Source organism: Cetorhinus maximus, chromosome 5 (genome assembly GCF_964194155.1).
Source record: "Cetorhinus maximus chromosome 5, sCetMax3.hap1.1, whole genome shotgun sequence".
Classification (NCBI taxonomy): Eukaryota; Metazoa; Chordata; class Chondrichthyes; order Lamniformes; family Cetorhinidae; genus Cetorhinus; species Cetorhinus maximus.
The window spans coordinates 1,413,434-1,433,058 of record NC_135883.1 but is presented as its reverse complement, the minus strand read 5'-3'; the positions used below and the strand labels follow the sequence as shown (position 1 = coordinate 1,433,058).

General features: G+C 40.9%; 1 protein-coding gene across 3 annotated transcripts in view; it reads left to right on the top strand.

Annotated features, from left to right (window-relative positions):
• Positions 1–505: 505 nt before the first annotated feature.
• LOC144680453 (XK-related protein 6-like) overlaps positions 506–19,625 on the top strand; it is a 916,065-nt gene continuing 896,945 nt past the window's right edge. For 2 of the 3 annotated variants that reach the window (XM_078541417.1, XM_078541419.1), the window contains exon 1: positions 506–1,133. In XM_078541417.1, the coding sequence (XP_078397543.1) occupies positions 583–1,133 (551 nt within the window). In that variant the 5' untranslated portion in view covers positions 506–582. The remainder of the gene's footprint in view (positions 1,134–19,625) is intronic. The other variant, XM_078541418.1, reaches the window with a different exon arrangement.

Genomic DNA, 19,625 nt, shown 5'->3' with positions numbered 1-19,625 from the left:
GGAGCCAGATCGATTTATAAATAATAAATCTACCTGGAATGTATTTTACACAGAAAAAACCTCAAAACGCGGCATCCTCCAGCTTTGCAAACAGTCTAATTTTTTGATGTAAAAACACCTCATTCCTGGTGTTGAAATGAGAACCGTTGGGATTGGGGGTGAAGCGGGTCCTTTCGGCCGGGTGATTAGTCACTGGCCGGAGCTGCTCGGACTCGGGTGTTCCCCACCTCAAGGGCGGACAGGCAGGTTACAGGTGCTAATGGAGTGGGGTGAAGCCCCTGAACTTGTTATGGGTGATGTCCCCCGTCCCCCCCCGGAGACCGTTGGCCGTTGGCGGTTGGAGATGGCTGCCCCTCCCCCCTCCTCAGGGAGGCTCTGAAGCTCCTTCACTAGAGGCCCCGCCCCCTCCCCCACAGGCCCCGCCCCTCCCTGCGGTATCCAGGAAGTGAGGTCAGCGGTTTCCCCACCCCCCCCCCATCTCCTCCCCACCTCCCTCCCTCCCCACTTGGCCCCCGCCCCCTCCCCCTCATTTCCGTTCTGCCGGGTAACCCCGGAAGCTGAGAGCGCCAGGCACCCGCCAAGATGGCCGCGAAATCCGACGGTGTGGGGGTTACCGGTTTCGCCCAACTGCACAACCTGGACGAATCGGTGACCGAGGGGGGCGACGAGCAGCAACTGGACGGCGGGCCGGAGGCCAGCAGCTCTTTCCACATCTGCCACTGCTGCAACACCTCATCGTGTTACTGGGGCTGCCGGAGCGCCTGCCTGAGGAGATCGCTGTGCGACCTGAAAGGGGGGGACCATCCCGTCCTGGACTGTCTCTGGATCGTTATCGCGCTGCTCGTCTTCTTCTCGGATGTGGGCACCGACCTCTGGCTGGCGGCCGACTATTACCTGAAGCAGGACTACTGGTGGTTCGGCTTGACGCTCTTCTTCGTGCTGGTGCCGTCCGTCCTGGTGCAGATCCTCAGCTTCAGGTGGTTCATGCAGGATTACGCCGGCGGGGGGCTCGGGGGTGTGGAGGGACTGAGCAGCAGGAGGCCCGGCGTCACCGGCTACAACCGCTGCTGCAGGATTTCGGTGTGGATCTGGCAGTCGGTCATTCACATCCTGCAGCTGGGACAAGTATGGAGGTAAATTGTGTGTCTGTGTGTGTGTGTGTGTGTGTGTGTGTTGGGGGGGGTGGGGGGTGGTTTGCGGGGGAGGGTAAGAGGGGAATAAAATAATAGAATCAAATGTGCCCTTTTGGTAAGGGGGGGTGGGGGTGTGGTGGAAATGCCTTGGTGTCCCTGGGTTGCAGGTTGATGGAGGAGGTTCATCTCCATCGAGTAAATGGGGATGGAGGTAATGCAAGATTGGTTAGGAGGAGCGTTGGGCGTTCGTGTCCTGCAGCTGGAACAAGTGCAAAGATAGAGTGAAGGATGAGTGATGGATTTTTTATTTTATTTAAAAAAACCCTCTCTCATCGCAGATCTAGTTTGGGAAGTCAATGTGTGGCTTCGTATCTATGAAAAACGGCATTCGAGTTTATAGTTATCAGTTCTCACTACAGGTGCTGTCTGTTCTGCAGTTAGCATGAAAATGGCGCAGCGGTGAGAATGAATCATATGAGATGATCGGTGGCTCCCGTTCTAGCTTTTGGAGTGTTGTGGGATGACTTCCATTGAGAAATGCTCACTGACCCATGCAATCTTAATTGAGTTTTCCCTAAATGGGTATTAATAAGAAATATTGGGGGTGAGATGAACATGAAGGGAATGCGAATGCGTAACATTGCATCGGTCTCGGATTTGCCTTTTGGCGAATGGAGCAATGATATTTTAAAACGTGTCCATTGCATATAATCACTTAAAACGTGTTGATTGAGATTTGAAAAAAAAAATACTGTTGTTTCGAGGAGGATTTGTACAGATTAAGCAAACGATTTGTCAATGATCACTGTTAATGCATTTACTGTAATAATTGCAGTAAGTTATTTGCATTAGTCATTGACAGTATACTGTTGGGACAAGAATTGACAGCGAAAAAACGCAATTCACTGCTACTCATGTAGTGGTGTACAATGTTGATGCTGAAATTTGCACCAGAGTTAGGTGGGGACATTGCACACAAGTTTAAAAAAAATAAAGTTTGATGGATATGTGTGAAAATGCATTAATTCTGGCTGATCTTTTGAAATACGTGGGTGGCACACCCATTGAGAATAAACTATGTTTTTCGAATATTTCACAATATATGTGGAGTGAGCATGTGGGAAGAAAAATCTGACAATGTATTGATACTAGTTCTTTGAAATAATCAAGGTCACGTCTGTGGAGGAGTATTGTGATATCCCCTTATCATGTTACATTTGTATACAATATAATGAGTAAAGGGGATGTTGTATAAATAGATAAAATTGTCAGACACCTCTCATAAGAGTAATGGGACATGTTTACCAACTGAGTTGAATTGAGCAGTATGCTGATTATTGGAAATGGCTAACTGGAGAATCATCCACAGTTGCATTAGACATTTTAACACCCTAATGTGTATTAAATTGAACATTACTGTTTGACAGTGTTCTGTATGTGTTGCAACTACAAAAATGCAGAAAATTGGTTTCAGAAGTTTTGTGCAAATATTGCACTGTTCATATCTTTCTGAAATGAAGCTGTCTTCGCTGAATGTTCTATTCCTGCAGGTATGACCATTTGAATGAAATTCAAGTGTTGGATTATGCACTGCATCCATAGATAGCATGGATTATCAAGGGATTTTGAGAATTGCATGTAGTTTATCTTCAGTTTAACCACTGCGTACTAAAAACAATGCTGCTGGTAGGGTGATTTTTGGGGCAGGCATGTTTTTCTCTTTTCTCTGTTAAACACTCCAGATATTTGAGTTCACCTTATTGCTAGTGGATTGTTTTCCTCAAGTAATTCACAGAAAATAACTTTGTGGGGGCAGTGGGAGGTGGTGGTGGTCTCTGCTGAATGTTTCAGAAATAAAAGCTACAGTGGTCATATTTCTGTAGTCATATCCACCGACACTGCAGATATAGACTCGTTTTTATACCCTTGCCTGTGGTGACTTGAATTTGCATTCCGCTGTTTGTGCTATTACAGTCATCCTCTGCAGTAAATTCAACTACTGGGAAGATACTATATTCCAGAAGAAAGCCTTGGAAAATACTCTGCTGTTAATATATAGATGTCTGAGTCTGTTAATGTGTAATCAACATTTTTGTCAATACTTCATGACTGAAGGCTGGTGGGAGGTGGAATAACAGTGATTTATGCATCCACTGTCTCATTACTGCTTGTAAGTATTTATCTTAGTAGAACAGAACTGTTTCTATGGTTTATACGATGGTTCAAGTTACATGAAGTGCATTGTTTGTTGGCTACCTTTTAAAACCAGAACCTTTTAAAAAAAAGTTATATAGTGACACATTGTTTTCAAGCTGATAGGCTGCTTTAACCGTGAGCCTTGACTTTTTTTGTTTATAAACCTTTTGTGTGGGAACCTTTCTTGTATATCATAGTTGTGACAAGTATCAAAGTGTATGGAGAAGGTAATAATTGAGTTATTTCTAGATCTGTAGTAAGAATGATTGTTAAACTCAACAAAAAAACAATTTTTGAAAAATAGGTTTTGTGGAGATTATCTTTGCTACCTCTATGTGGAGTAAAACTTATTATCTTTCCTCCTGGGAATTTTGCATTGCCTCCTCCTGCTCCCACCCTTGTGTGGATTTCTGTGTCTTGAGTGCTGGCGGCATTGCAACGCACTCACTTCAGCGCTTTCACTCTGCTCCATTAGCTTTCTGTGCCCCAGTAACTCGGGATTCTGATACTTTTTCAAATCTTTTCAAATTTTTATCCCATCAAATTTGAGAGAACTTCTTCAGGTATGTTCCAGGTTTTGTGACTTTAGATATGTTTGACCTCAGTCTTTTTTCCTGCTTCAGTACTGAAGGTCAATCTTAGCCATTATTCTGCATCCTTTGGAATTCTCGTTCAAAACCACTACCCCTGGCTACATATTTTTCTGTTTTAACTGATTTTCTACCATGCATTCAAACTTTTCTGTCTATTAAACACTTCTTCGGTCTCTACTGGATGTTCAGCTCTCTCTTTTGCAAAATACTCTTTCCTCCTGGGAATTTTGCATTGCCTCCTCCCGCTCCCACCCTTGTGTGGATTTCTGTATCTTGAGTGCTGGCGGCATTGCAACGCACTCACTTCAGCGCTTTCACTCTGCTCCACATTAGCTTCCTGTGCCCCAGTAACTCGGGATTCTGATACTTTTTCAAATCTTTTCAAATTTTTATCCCATCAAATTTGAGAGAACTTCTTCAGGTATGTTCCAGGTTTTGTGACTTTAGATATCTGTTTGACCTCATTCTTTTCTCCTGCTTCAGTACTGAAGGTCAATCTTAGCCATTATTCTGCATCCTTTGGAATTCTCGTTCAAAACCACTACCCCGGCTACATATTTTTCTGTTTTAACTGATTTTCTACCATGCATTCAAACCTTTCTGTCTATTAAACACTTTAGTCTCCACTGGATGTTCAGCTCTCTCTTTTGCAAAATACTCATCATATATTTAAGGAACAATATAAAAATTCAAAATGACATTGCCACTCTTGAGGGGATTGGGTGAAACAGCGATGAGTCCATTGACATCCACCCCCCCCATCTCTCTCTCCCTTCCGTGTGCACACTTCTGGCCTTTGCTCACTGCCTTCACTTACAATTAATGAGAATCTTCAAATAGAACGAACAAGCTCTTTGCAGAATTTGTGTAAAATTTTAGTACTTTTGCAATTAATAGTGTACTCTTAAAATATTTTCCTTTATTGTCAAAATGACCATCTGGTTGAGCAAATGCTATTAAATGGCTGCTACATGTTTGGTATTCATTCAGTGTTTGACATTTTGCTTCTATACAAATCTAAAATTAAAATTTCAACTGACTCAGGCTCAACTGTTAATATCAGTGTGGCATATTCTGTAGAGGTTTGGGGAATGTGTATTTTGAGAGTTACAATGTGGAATACAGTGTGGAGAAATGTGAGGTTATCCACATTGGCAGGAAAAAGAGAAATACAGAGCATTTCTTAAACGGTGAGAGGCTGGGAAGTGTTGAACTTCAAAGGGACTTGGGTGTCCTTTTTCATGAGTCACTGAAAGCTAGTATGCAGATACAGCAAGCAATAAAGAAGGCAAATGGTATGTTGGCCTTCACTCCTAATACTCAAAGCCTCTTGTAATAAAGATGCCTAACTGCAATTATATAGAGCCTTGCTGAGACCACACCTGGAGTATTGTGTGCAGTTTTGGTCTCCTTACCCAAGGAAAGATATACTTGCCATAGAGGCAGGTGCAATGAAAGTTCACTAAATTAATTCCTAGGATGGAGGGATTGTCATATGAGGAAAGAATAAATAGACTGGGCCTTTAGTCTTTGGAGTTTAGAGGAATGAGAGGTGATTTCATTCAAACATAGAAAATTCGTACAGGACTCAACAGGGTGGTTGCAGGGAAGCAAATTTCCCTTGGCTGGGGAGCCTAGAACCAGGGAGCACCATCTCAGAATAAGGGGGAAGGCCATTTAGGACTGAGGAGGAGGAATTTCTTCGCTTGGAGGGTGGCGAACCTTTGGCGTTCTCTGCCCCAGAGGACTGTGGAGGCTCGGTCGCTAAGTATGTTCAAGATTGCGATGGATAGATTTCTACATATTAAAAATATCAATGGATATGGGGGTAGTGCAAGAAAATGTTGTTGAAGGAGATCAGCCATGATCTCATTGAATGGTGGAGTGAGCTCAAAGGGCTGAATGGCCTAATCCTCCTATTTCTCATGTTCTTATGAGTTAACGAATACAAAAAAACCCTACTTTTAATGCTTATAAGGTGCTTTCCTGATTTTTAGAAAAATTCTTTAATGGGATGTACATGCCTCAAACATTTTGCAGCTGGAATAGAATGTTATCTGTAGCAGTTCACTCTTGTAAGGTGACAAAATAGCACACCAGTGCACTTTGCCACTCAACAGTGAAATATATGTTTGCCCTTACCATTGTCTGTAGGCAAGCTCATAATCACAGGCATACTGTTTAGGAGGGAGTGGCGATTGAGAGGAGGTGTTACCCCTTTAGGATGATGCATTTTACATTTTACCTTTAAAGGTATTGGGCACCTTCTGATGTCTATCTTAGTTTACCTGCTAAAACTCTAATCCATGCTTTTGTTACTTCCAGACTTGACTATTCCACTGCTTTCCTAGCTAGCCTTCCACCTCACATATACTTCACCCCATCCAAATCTCTGCATCTGTTGCACCATGTTGCACTCGCCCATCAGCCCTGTGCTTGCTGACATATGTTGGCTCCTGGTCTTGCAAAGTCTTGATTTTTAAACTTCTTGTTGTTTTCAGATCCCTCCATGGCCTTGCCTCTCCCTATCTCTGTAACCACTTCCAGCTTTGCGACTCTCCAACTCTGGCCTACTATGCACCCGTGATTTTAATCACTGCTCTATTGGCAGCCATGAGGCCCAAAGCAGTGGAATTCCATCTCTAAACTCTTCTCTCTCATTTTTGAAACCCCTCCATAAAACCTACCTCTGCTGCACCTTCTTAAATGGCTCAATGTTGAATTTTGTTTGATAACACTCCTGTGTAGCACCTTGGGATGTTAAAGGCATTGTATAAATGCAAACTCTTGTTTCCTGGTTACAAGTAGCATTGGGAGGAACATATAACCCCTTGGGTGCTTGATGTTGGGACATAAGTTGGAAGCAATAGCTAATTTTTAAACTGGAGACAAAGAGGGTCATTTTTGCCATAACATTTAAAATGTGCTCATTCCGCTATAATTTTCTATTCACTTTTTATTTTCCACCAATTTTCTCTTTTTAAGGCATTATCCCTTTGCTTGGGGTATGGTTACACATGTCAGTTATCTTCAGTTTTCTTACCTGTATGGCCATTATTCATGGTTAAAATTCATTATTTTAGGTGAGTGAAACGTGAACCATTCCAACCAGATTAGGTTGTGCCCATTCCGAGTACATAAATACTTCACAGCAAAGCGATCAGAACTTCAAATAGCCTTTGTGATTTAAATATTAAACATAGAATCTAGTCTACCTGTTCAGGTGGATGCAAAATAACCTATGGTAGTATTTGAAGAAGGTTAATTTTCTGTGTCCTGGCGAACATTGCTCCAATTCTGTTTGGGGAACAGTGCTGTGTGTGCATTGGCTGACCTATTATCGTACAGAATGGTTTAAGTGACTTCACTTAATTGCATGTGAAAGTTGCTATATGATCGCAAATTTGTTCATTCTTAATACAATTCTCTTATTTTAAGGTGCCTTATGTTCAGCAATGATGTGTATAAAGATGCATATGTGAACAGGGAAACCCACCATTGCACAATGCTAACTCTTCTGTTGACGTGTTACCTCTGAGTGGAATTTATATATTGCATTATTGCAATCTCATTGCCCCAAAGCATGGAATGAATTACCTTTTGAAGCAGAATCACTGTTACGTCGGCAAATGTTGCAATTGCTTTGAACATAATTAGATCCTGCAAATGGCAACTGAAATAAATGACCAGTTATTCTAGATTTGTGATGTTTTTGAGGGGAATTTTGGTCAGGACACTGGGAAAACTTGGAATCGTATTATTTAACCAGTTGTGTTCAGCTGAGCTACCTGTAATGGTTTCAGCTTTCTTCTAAAAGATGACACTTCCTCAATACTGCACTGAGGAAACAGCAAAGGTAAGGTTCTTGTGGGGCTTGAACACACTAACTTCTGACTTGAGCAAGGATGCTACTAGCTGAGCCAAGCTGCCACTTGGATACAAGGTAGATAATTACTACAGAGGAATTCTCAATTCTCCTTTGAGTCATTTGTTTGTATGGTAGTGGTGTCTGTCATGTTGCTGTTCTGTAGGTAACATTCTTTTCAGTCTCTTTCATACCTCCCAAAGGTCAGTCTTGCCAGTAGACGCCTTGTACTTTTTTTTAGCATGTAGAGTCAAAATGATCTCGAAACCTCTGGTTTCAGTGTAACTGCAATTGCTTTTTTTTTGTCACGTGTATTCTGGTTGAACCAACCTTCCTCAGTCTGTACTCGCCTAGGGCTTAAAATTATACATGTTCCATTAGAGGATCCTTCTAGTTGTTATCACCTTTCTTTATCTGTTACCTTTCTCCAGGCTTAACTTTGAAGACTGGAAAACTTGTCTCAGCCTTGACTGTGGGTACAGTAGGAAATAGTGATGTAAGGAAGATTACTCTTAAGCACTCAGTAGCAATATACCAGTAGTGAACTTTCAGAATTGAGTGCTAAGCGAAATAATAAGTTTCGCAGATGGTAATTTTCCAGGTTTATTCAGAAGACACATATTAGGTTTTGGAATTAAGTCAATACAGGGTCGCTAGTTGTGACAGATTCTGTATAATTTTGTTCAAAGATGATGGCAGCAATTGTTTTGTCCAGCATCCAATTGTTTTACAAATTATTTCCTGAGGTCTTTGTATTACCAGTTGTCATGGCTACTTGGATTCTGGAATATACTGGAGTGGTTCTCGAGCCGAGACCAGTTCTTGAGCCTGAAGCACAGGCTGAGAAGTTATACGTTGGCAGATCTCTTACATTAACACCACCCTGACTGAATTCTGTACGACTAATTAGGATCTTGTGTTTTTCTGTTTTGTTCCCTTCTTCCAGTATCCATACACCCATATTTACTACTCTTTTATAGATTAATAACTAATTATTTTGTTCAGTAATTGACTGTGTTGAGTGCTGCCCGATGTTGCTTTCAAGATTGTGCAGGTGAGAAAACCTCTGGCTGTTTGTCTCTAAAATGGGGACATCCCAACCATTTAAAAAAAAAAAATTGTCACCTGCGGCTTCAGACTTGGCTTACTGTAAATGTGCTCGCTTGACTGGTCTCTCTCTACCTGTGGAACCTTGCAATGACTGCTTCCATCAGAAGGCATGTCAGCTGGGCTTTCTGCACATCTTCTGCCATTTGAGGAAGATTCTAATTTAGATTATTTGACTTTTCAAAGTCAGAGGAGGAAGATGTGCCTTAGGTACTCAATACACCATATTGAGCAGATCCTATTGACTTGAGTGCCAAAATAATTTAGGTGTAACTGTCCTCTCTACACCCGGTAACATGGCTTCAGTTCTGTTCTCTGGAACTACCTTTCCTGACTTCTCCACATTGTTGCTACTTACCCTGCCTTTAAAAAAACCTCAAGACCTATCTGTTAGAGCATGCTGTTGTTCACCTCCTCTAATGCTTTCTGTATAGCCTATTTTTCCCTGCAAAGCATGCCTCAGGATTTTCCGTTTGAAAGGTTTTATAGTGAAATCGTTATGAGTTGAGTTCAGATGACGCAAAAGTGTGGCTATATCAAAGTTGTCAACCATTCCCGATGGCAGAATAGCAAATCCCATAGAATGATGTCTGTGACGAGCTGAGATTCTGCATTGGTAACTCTGGATTAGCCGAACTTGTCTAAGCTTGTCATAAGACTGCGCCAACCAATCAGCAGAGTTGGACCACACGAGTGGGAAATGGTGGCGTGCTGGGCAAGCCCTCATTTGACATTGAGATCTCCCTGTGAAAGAAGGTGTAAAACCTGAGAGTATGGCTAAACCTGTGAGAAAGTTATAAGCATTGTTGATCGGAGAGAAAGTGAAGTTGTTACAGCAAGTGGAAAACCGTGATGCAAAGCAGAAGATGGACATCGTAAAGGAATGGGAGATTCTACCATCAAGTTTGGCCATCATTATGAAATACAAGACGAACATCTTGGAACAGTTTGGCAAATGCATTCTCTCCTGCAAGGAAGAGGATGAGACAGCTGCCTATCCCAATGTTGAAGCTCTGCTAACAGATTCAAGGCAGCACAAACAGAGAATGTTCCCATTTCTCGGGTTATCAAGGCCATCAATAAGAAGTAGGGGCTCAATCCAACTGTGTTAGAGGGCATGTTCATGATGAAAAAGGCTTGGAAGATGGTGATGGAAGCCACAACTGCCAACTGTTTCCACTATGCTGAGTTCAAATAGGTTACTGTTACACAAGACGTCGTGAATAAGGAGGAACAGCGTGAGGTCAACTAACCCGATGACAAGGCACTTGTCATTTGGCTGCGAGAGGCCAGCATGGAAATTCCAGCAGGGACATGTGTGGAAACTTAAGTGGAGGTGTGTGATGTCATATGATGCACAATGGAACTGACAGATGATGTCATCATGGATGCAGTACGTTCGTCAACCGAGAAGGCTGATGATCCCGAAGATGAATGCCCACCCACTTGTCCATCCTTTTCCCTAGCCCGGGCAGCAAAGACTGTAGAGATACTCCGGGAGTTCATGTTGCAGCATGAAAGCACGTTTGACTGCACTGAAGACATGGCATTCAGAATTGGAAAACAGTGTGCTAACCAAAAAAAATTAGAGATTTTCCAGAGCCAACTCATGGCCCTTATCAATGGAAAGCTATCTTTTGCAAGGTCAGGTCATTTTAAGGTGTGAACAAATTAAATAGACTGCTTTACTGTGTTTTCATTTGGTATTTTGAAGCTGTTTTTTTGGCAGAGACTGGGCTTGGAAGAATATTGGGTTACACAGAGATGCAGTCATGTGGGAATGGGGCCCCCTTGGCCATTATGAAGCTTCGCTTAACACTAATTTGGAGGTGGATACCCTGGGATTCATCTCATCCAGATTTAACTGTACATAAATGTAAATTGTTGTATAAAAATGAAAGACTGGATTAGATTCATGGGCTAGATTGCCAGTGCTTGTGGACCTTAGTTTGGGCACCTTGCTACTGAGAAAGTTTGTTCTGATCAGGAAATTAATGGTTTTATTTTGATTGAAAACAAATTGATTCCTTCTGAGAGCAGTGTTGGAATTCAGGCTCTTGAGTTGATATCCAAAATACTTGAAGGCCTCCTCATCACAAGTTCTTGAAGCTCAGCCTTTAGAGAGTAACTTGCTAGTGGTTATGTTTGATCTCCGCTCTGTTTCCATGAAAGTTTTACAAATACTGAAGCCTTCCTATGATTACAACACTTGCGTACTTACCTTATTAACTTCTTCAAGTTCTTTGGTTGGCTGTGGGAAAGTCTGCAGTGCATTTACTGCCCACTAAGATTTGTAACAGAGGCACTTTATATCTCTCTTCAGCACCACAGGAGACCATCAAATGGATGGCTAAACTGGACATCCCATTATAAGATTTACCCATCATGTGAAAGTCGTAGTCATCTACTTTCTTAGAGTTCTTTGAGCTGATGAGCATTCAACTTTGTTATACACCAGATAGCTTTCCACCAATGGGCAGAGAGGAGCCAAAGGCACTTGGTACTGTGCCTTTGTCTGATAGCGTGGCTCTTGAGAGCAGTAGGTCACTCAGTGGAATACGTTTCCCTTCAAAGGAGCAATTCTCTTGGTGTACATAAACTTTTCCATTTTAAGGGCTTACGCAGTTTGTCAGCCTTTTAAGTGTTGTGTGGTACCAGATGCTGAGTTTGGTACTTTGGGCATAGATGCTTTTATGATCTTTCTTTGTAATTTGTGAAGTCCTGCATTGACCTCCATCAAAGTTGAATGTAAGAACACAAGAAATTGGAGCAGAAGTGGGTCATAGGTCAAGCCTTCTCTGCCTTTCAAATGGTCATGATCTTCAGCTTCAACTCTACTTTCTAGCCCCTCCCCATATCTCTTAATTCCTTGAGAGACCAAAAACCTGTGCCTCAGCCTTGAATATACATGACTCTGAGTAGAGAATTACTAATATTCACAACCCATTGAGTGAAGAAGCTTCCCCTCATCTTGGTTCTAAATGATGGACCACTTCCCTGAGGCTGTGCCCCTGTGTCCTAGATTCCCTGGCGAGTGGAAACAACCTCTGTGTCTCCCCTGTCAAGTTCTCCAGGATCACCTATGTTTCAATGATATCACCCCTCATTCTCACAAACTCCAGAGAATGTAGGCCCAATTTACTCAATCCCTCATCGTATGACAGCCCTCTCCTCCCAAGAACCAATCTACTGAACCTTCACTGCACAGCCTCCCAAGTTAGTTGGCCCTTCCTTAGATGTAGAGACTAAAACTGTGTACAGTCCTCTGGATTTTTTCTCACTGTGCAATTGTAGCAAGATCTCCTTGTCCTTTAACTCCAACCCCTTGCAATAAACACCAACATGCCATTTGCTTTCCCAATTGCTTGCTGTACCTGCATGCTAACTTTGTGTTCTTTGGAGTACATCCAAGTGTCTCTCAATATCAATATTTACAAGCTTCGCGCCTTTTAAAAAATTATACTTTTCTATTCTTATTACCAAAGTGAATAACCTCACACTGCCAAAATTATACTCCCACCTTGTTGCCCAGTCAATTAATCTATCTGTATTGCTTTGCAGCTTCTTTGTCATCTTCTCAGGGTTCACATTTCCACCTTGCTTTGTATCATCAGCAAATCTGGATCATTACACTCAGCCTCTTCGTCTAAGTCATTAATATAGATTGTAAATAAGTTGAGGGCCCAGCACTAGTCCTTGTGACACTCCACTAGTTGCAGCCTGCTAACTTAAAAATGCCCCATTTATCCCTACTTGGCTTCTGGTCTGTTAACCAACTATCCATCTGTGCTCACATATTATCCCCTAATCCATGAACCTTTACCTTGCCTATTAACTTTTTGTATAGCACCTTATCAGATGCCTTTTTAAAGTCTAAGTATACTACGTTGACTAGCTCCTCTTCAGTTAACCTACTAATTACCACCTCAAAAAGCTCTAAATGTCAAACACAATTTCTCTTTCAGAAAAACATGTTAATAATTGTTTTATCATACTATGCTTTTCCAAGTGCATTGTTAGAACTTAATGGATACCTGCACTTTCCTGATGACTGATGTCAGGTTAACTGGCCTGTTGTTCCCTGTTTTCTTGCTCCTTCCTTTTTTGAGTTGCAATGTTACATTTGCTAACTTCCAATCTGCTGGGATTGTTCTCGAATTTAAGGAACTTTGGAAAATCATAACCAGTCCATCCTCTATCTCTGCAGCTACCCCTTTTAGAACACTTGAATGTAGGCCATTGTGCCCTGGGAATTTGTCGGCTTTTCCTCCCTTATGTTTTTCTGATTCTTTTCCTTGGATGTTAATTGCTTTAAGTTCCTTCCTCTTATTAGCCTCTTGGTTACCCTCTATTTCTGTTAAGTAATTTGTGTCTTCTGCTGTGAATGCAGATACCAAATATTTTTTCAACAAGATTCACATGGAAGCCTTTTCATCCTGCTTTTAGTTTATGGAGAATCATCTGATAAGATTTATTACTGCTGCCTAAAAAATCAGTACCCCAAGACCACGGCGCTGATGTTTGATCTTGTTTTGTTAAGCCTTGTATTCTCATGTCATGATTTTTGGGTTATAATAATTTCTCTCCTCGATTTCAGCATGTGACATGAATGCCACAATGTCAAAATGTGTGTTATGGTATGTTCTTAGGGCTGTTTTGGGACTAATCTGTAGAAGCTGAGAAGTAGTTTCCTTTAGGACATAAGGAAATGTGACTGAGAGGATGGTTGATTTTTGCTTACCAAAGAAGTTTGCGAACTTACAGCTCTGTTGTGTTGCAATGAGTACATCCACCATGTGTCAATAAACAAATGGACTCACTGTAACATCATAGTAAGTTACATGATAAACTAGGGGAAACTTTTTTTATCCTTGCCTTGATATGCCAGATGTGACCATAGCTTATTTGTTTTATTTGCCAGCGATGCAGAATATCTGTGCTCTTGTTTTTTGCTGGAATATCCAAATGCACAAGCAGACTTCTGAGATAGTTCAGACCAACTTGTCAGTTTTCAAACAGAGGGCTCAAATAGCAATTTAGCAAGACTGCTGAGATTCTGCTGCGGGCAACAGTTGAACTGGAGAGTTAAACCTCTGTCTTAAGTTCCATGCATTTATTTATGCCTTTCCACAGTTTCCTCTGATGTTTGAAACTATTTGTAGGATTCAAGTAGAGGAGACTACAATTGTCTTTGTAATCCTGAAATGGCCATATCAGACTTGGTAGGGTCTTTTTCAACTCTTTCGAGTACATTCACAGTTCTTGGGTTTTTTTCTGGGAGTGGGACATGAACCCACAACCTTCTGATTCAAAGGCGAGGGTGCTACAATTGAACCTGTTAGAATTAAGAGTTGATTAACTCATTAATGCCTTGCAGCATTAGCAGCAATTGTCATTGCCATTCCACTGCTCCTTTCAGCTGCTGCTTGACAATTTTTCTCTTAACAGAGCATCCTAACGATGGAAAAATCTCTTCTTTTGGTTGTTGATACTATGTCAACATGGGATGTACACACATGAAGTGGTTAGGTACCTGTCTAACAAATATAGGCCTGTCTGTATGTTTTTATGTTCTAAGAGTTGTCTAAAGTGGGCTGGAAAAATAGATTAAGGGGAAGGTCAGTGGATGAGCAGTAGCAGACATTTAAGCAGATATTGCATAACGCTCAGCAAAAAATTATCCCGGTCAAAAAGAAGGGCTCAATGAGAAGGATGAATCGCCCGTGGTTAACAAAGGTGGTCAAGGAGAGTATCCAATCAAAAACTAAGGCCTACAAAGTAGTGAAAACTAGTTCTAGGCCAGAGGATTGGGAATTTTTTAGGAACCAGCAGCAGATGACTAAAAAGCTAATAGAGGGAGAAAATTGATTATGAAAGTTAATTGACAAGAAATATAAAAACAAATAGCAAAAGCTTCTACGGATATACAAAAAGAAAGAGTGGCTAAAGTGAGCGTGGGACCCTTGGAAGATGTGACTGGAAAATTGATAACGAGGAACAAGGAAATGGCAGATAATTTAGACAAATATTTTACATTGGTCTTCATGGTGGAGGACACTATAAACACCCCAAAGATATCAGAGAAGCCAGGAGCTAATGGGAGGAAAGATCTTGTAACAGTCTCTATCACGAAGGACAACGTATTTGACAAGCTAATGGGACTAAAGGCAGACAAATCGCCAGGACCTGATGGCCTGCATCCAAGGGTTTTAAAGGAAGTGGCTGCAGAGATAGTGGAGGCATTGATCGAAATATTCCAGAACTCACTAGATTCCAGGACGGTCCCAGTGGATTGGAAAACCACTCACATGATGCCCCTATTCAAGAAGGAAGGGAGGCAAAAAGCAGGAAACTATAGGCCAGTCAGCCTAACATCCGTCATTGGGAAAATGCTAGAGCCCATTATTAAGGAAGAAATAACAGGGCATTTAGAAAAGCTTAACGCAATCAAACAGAGTCACAACATGGTTTTGTAAAAGGGAAATCCTGTTTGACAAATTTGCTTGAGTTCTTTGAGAATATAACAAGCAGAGTTGATAAAGGGGAACCAGTAGATGTGTATTTGGATTTCCAGAAGGCATTTGATGAGGTGCCACATGAAAGGTTATTGCACAAGATAGGAGCTCGCTGTATTGGGGGTAATGTATTAGCATGGATTGAAGATTGGTTAACACAGAAGACAGAGAGTCAGGATTAATGGGTCTTTTTCAGGTCAGAAAGATGTAACTAGTGGAGTGCCATAAAGATCTGTCCTAGGGTCTCAATTATTTACTATCTATATTAATGACTTGGAAGAGGGGGCAGAGTGTAATATATTCAAATTTGCTTATGATACAAAAATAGGTGGGAGGGCATGTTGTGATGAGGACATAAGGAACTTGCAAGGGGATATAGATAGGCTGAGTGAGTGGACGAATACTTCGCTGGTGGAGTTTAATGTAGAAAAATGTGAGGTCATGCACTTTGGCAAGAAGAATCAAAATGGAGAAAGACTCTAAATAAGTGCAACACAGGGATCTGGATGTTCTTGTGCATGAAACAAAAAGTTAGCATGCAGGTGCAGCAAGTAATTAAGACAGCAAATGGAATTTTGGCCTGTGTTGCTAACGGGTTGGAGTTTAATAATAGGGAAGTCTTGTTACAACCGTACAGGGTGTTGGTGAGGCCGCACCTGGAGCACTCTGTACAGTTTTGGTCCCCGTATTTAAGAAAGGATATATTGGCATTGGAGACAGTTCAAAAGAGATTCACTAGGCTGATTCCTGGGGTGAAAGGGTTGACTTATCAAGAATGGCTAAACAGGTTAGGCCTTTATTCATTGGAGTTTAGAAGAATGAGGGGTGATCTTCTTGAAATGTACAAGATTCTGAGGGGGCTTGACAGGGTAGATGTTGAGAAGATGTTTCTGCTAGCGGGGGAAATCTCGAGCAGGGGGAATAGTTACAGAATAAGGGGACACTCATTTAAAACTGAGATGCAAAGGAATTTCTTCTGAGGGTAGTTAATGTTTGGAATTCTCTACCCCAGAGAGTTGTGGAAGCTAGATCACAAAGTATTTAAAGAGGAGGTAGATAGATTTTTGAAATATCAGCGATGAGAGCTGAGGAGCTGGCACGAAAGAGTTGATGCCTGGGGCAGATCAGCCATGATCTTATTGAATGGTGGGGCAGGCTTCAGGGGCCAAATGGCCTACTTCTCCTATTTCTCATGTTCTAAGTTTCTCCTGTGACTCAGGTCTGAATAAAGTGATTATTGCAGATCATTTTGTGTTGGAGAAAGTGTTTCTGTAAGTTATATAATTGAATGCATATTAGCACTTTAAAAAATTGGTCTAACCATATATTTGGATGTCTGTTGCTTATGTTGCAAATTTATGGTTTGAGAAGTTGTTTTACTGTTCGAACACTGAAGAATGTTTAACAAAAAGTGGCTTTGTAATTGAACTGTAACCGTGAAGCAATCTTCACTTAAATGGATGAGTAAATGGCGCTGTGTTGATTCATTTGGTTTGAAACCTCAGTTGCGAATAGTGATTGTTATGTCTCAAGCTGGGTAGTATTTGGATACAGAATTCTGCAGGAGATCACCACATTTTTGGAATAAAACATAAATGTCAAAATGTTGGTCTTCAGTTTGTTCTCTGGACAGTTGCCTAACCAAATGATGCTGCAGTTCAGCTTAATTATTTCCTGGCAATTGGCTGCAGTCAGTGTAAATCAAACTCTAGCCTTCTTTCTTGTCTTTGTTCAGCTTCCTGGCGAGCTCCCTCCTGCTCCATATAAGCATTCAAAATGTGAAAATACCAAACTTGAGTAGGAATTTATTTGGCTGTCACATTTAGTGTACTGGTGTTAATGTATATTGAATAAACCTACTTTGTCCACTTGTGAAGTGTGTGTATGTGTATAAATATGCTAATCTTCCTGTTTCACTGAACTGAAACCATCTTTGTGTTATGTAGCTCCTTCTATTCTAAGTATTATGTTTGTCTGGTGCTGTGGGCTCCATCCTATTTGCATTTTGGAGTAAACTCTGCAGTGTCACACAAAACCTGAGTGGTTGGCTCATGGTTTTTACATGACTGGCTTTTATCAACCTTTCCATCCATTGTGGATGGTGCATTGGTAGTTGTGCTTTGTAACTTAGAAACAACGGAAATGCAGTTATTTCTGGCATTGTTAAATCTGCCTTGGTGTGAATGGGGTGGGATGCTACAGTACCAGCAACCTCTTGCCTGTTTAATATGGTGATTGTTTAGCCAATATTGCCATGAAGTGTAGATAGAATATACTTGCTGCTTTATGGCTGGATTTCAGGGATCTCGTTGAGAATCAGAGTTGGCTTTGAACAATCATCACTTTCTGTTCAAATTATTCTTGTATGCCCTTCTGGTAAAACAAGCTTGAATCAAGCAAAGTTGTGATTGCAGAACAGAATGCCAGTTGGACCATTAACTTGATTTTAATGCTACAACAGGCATGAATTTTGCGAATTCATATGAGACATCTCTTGCCCTTTCAAACATGTAACAGCCTCAACTAATGACAACTGACATGGTGCAGACAAAGTAAAACTTGTTGGTGCGTTTTTAAACTTCATGTCAGAAGTGTTGCTTGTTAATTGTATCTGGAGCTTTACCAGAAATGGTCAGGGTTACAATTTTATTTAACTTAAATGTAAATTCTTGCTTTTCTTTTGATTTCAACACAAGATAATTTTTTTCTTTAATGTTTTACTTCTGCATTCCATTATTTGCTTCATATAATGATAGAAATTGGCATGCTTCCTTGAAATTAACTCACTCAAGCATTATTTAAAAGCACTTTCTGAAATTTGGAAATCATGCAAGCACCCAGACCCTTTCTATTTCATTTAACCTTTAGTAACATGAAAAATTCCATGTGAAAGTAATTTTGTGATCAATTTAATCCTCCTTGTGACCCCTTGCATCCAGCAGTTTGTGGAGGCTACTTTGTGTGTGGCCAAGTAAATTAATTATGTTTCCAATTGCTGTAAGATTTGGCTGATTGCTTCCAGTTTTTCTTTTGTTAATGTATTCACTTTTGCCAAGAACTTTACTGTGCTGGTTTTATACATAGTTGAGTTAAAGAAGTTAATGTCATCACTTTGTTCCTACCTAGGCTTGTGAAGTTGAGAGAGCCAAAGTATTAAATGTGCATTTCATTTTTATGGAGCACTTCGACTAAATGCTTTGTGTTGTTGCAAATGAGCAGTTAACTCAAGGTGAACTTAATTAAACTAGTGTCAGTAAGGGATTTTCTTGCAGAACGTTTCGGTGGACCCTCTGAATGCGTTAAAAATCAGAAAAAGAGTTAATGGGATAGTCAGCTTTATTCTTTTAATAAAGACGAGGAAAATAACCACTGGCTGTTCAAGGCCTGCGAGGATAAATTTGCTTTTCCTGTGTATTCAGCGGGAGTATAACTTTGAATTGTTTTCTCAATGCTCCAGAAATGGTACCAGCACACTTGTCCCATTGGAAAAATTAGCAATATCAACAGTTGGATCATGATTATTGAACGATTCTACTATAATAGGTGTTTCTTTGGTTTGTGGATAATGGGGAGTATTCCTGGCTGTCTATCAATTTATACGTCATTGCTGTTTGCAAGTTTGATCCCTAAATATCCTTAATTTAGATGTAGTGACTCATTTCCTAGGTGCAATTTGCATCTGAATCCTGATTAAATGATCCAATGGATGTAACAAATTTAAGTGGTGGCAGGCAGGAAGACTGCCATATACCTTGAGTGCAGTAAAGATTTTAATATTGGGTGTATAAGATGATGGTCCTAGGCTCAGTTAAACTTTAAAAAAAATCTTGTTACAGAAGTACATTTTAGATCTTGCCCCTCTTGAGAGTCTGTTTTGGTGGGGGATGGGAGCTAATTGTGGTGATCAATTGAAAAATGTCAAACAATTCATGTACTGGCACATTATTACATCCTATTAGTTTAAGTGCTTCTTAAAGCATTACTATTAATATGCTAAATAAGCTAGTGACAGAACTGCTATTGGCCCATCTGGTTTCTTTTTCAGAGATGCACTGATTACATATCAACACTTAGTGCTGGCTGGAAGTATATGTTTGGCAGCCCTTCCAAATTCTCTTAAGTCTCTCGGAATTGAAGATTCATCTCCTTCATTGCTGTGAGCAACGTGAGAGAAACAGTTTCAAGGTCGGCCTTGCTGTATCTTGTCACAGGTTTT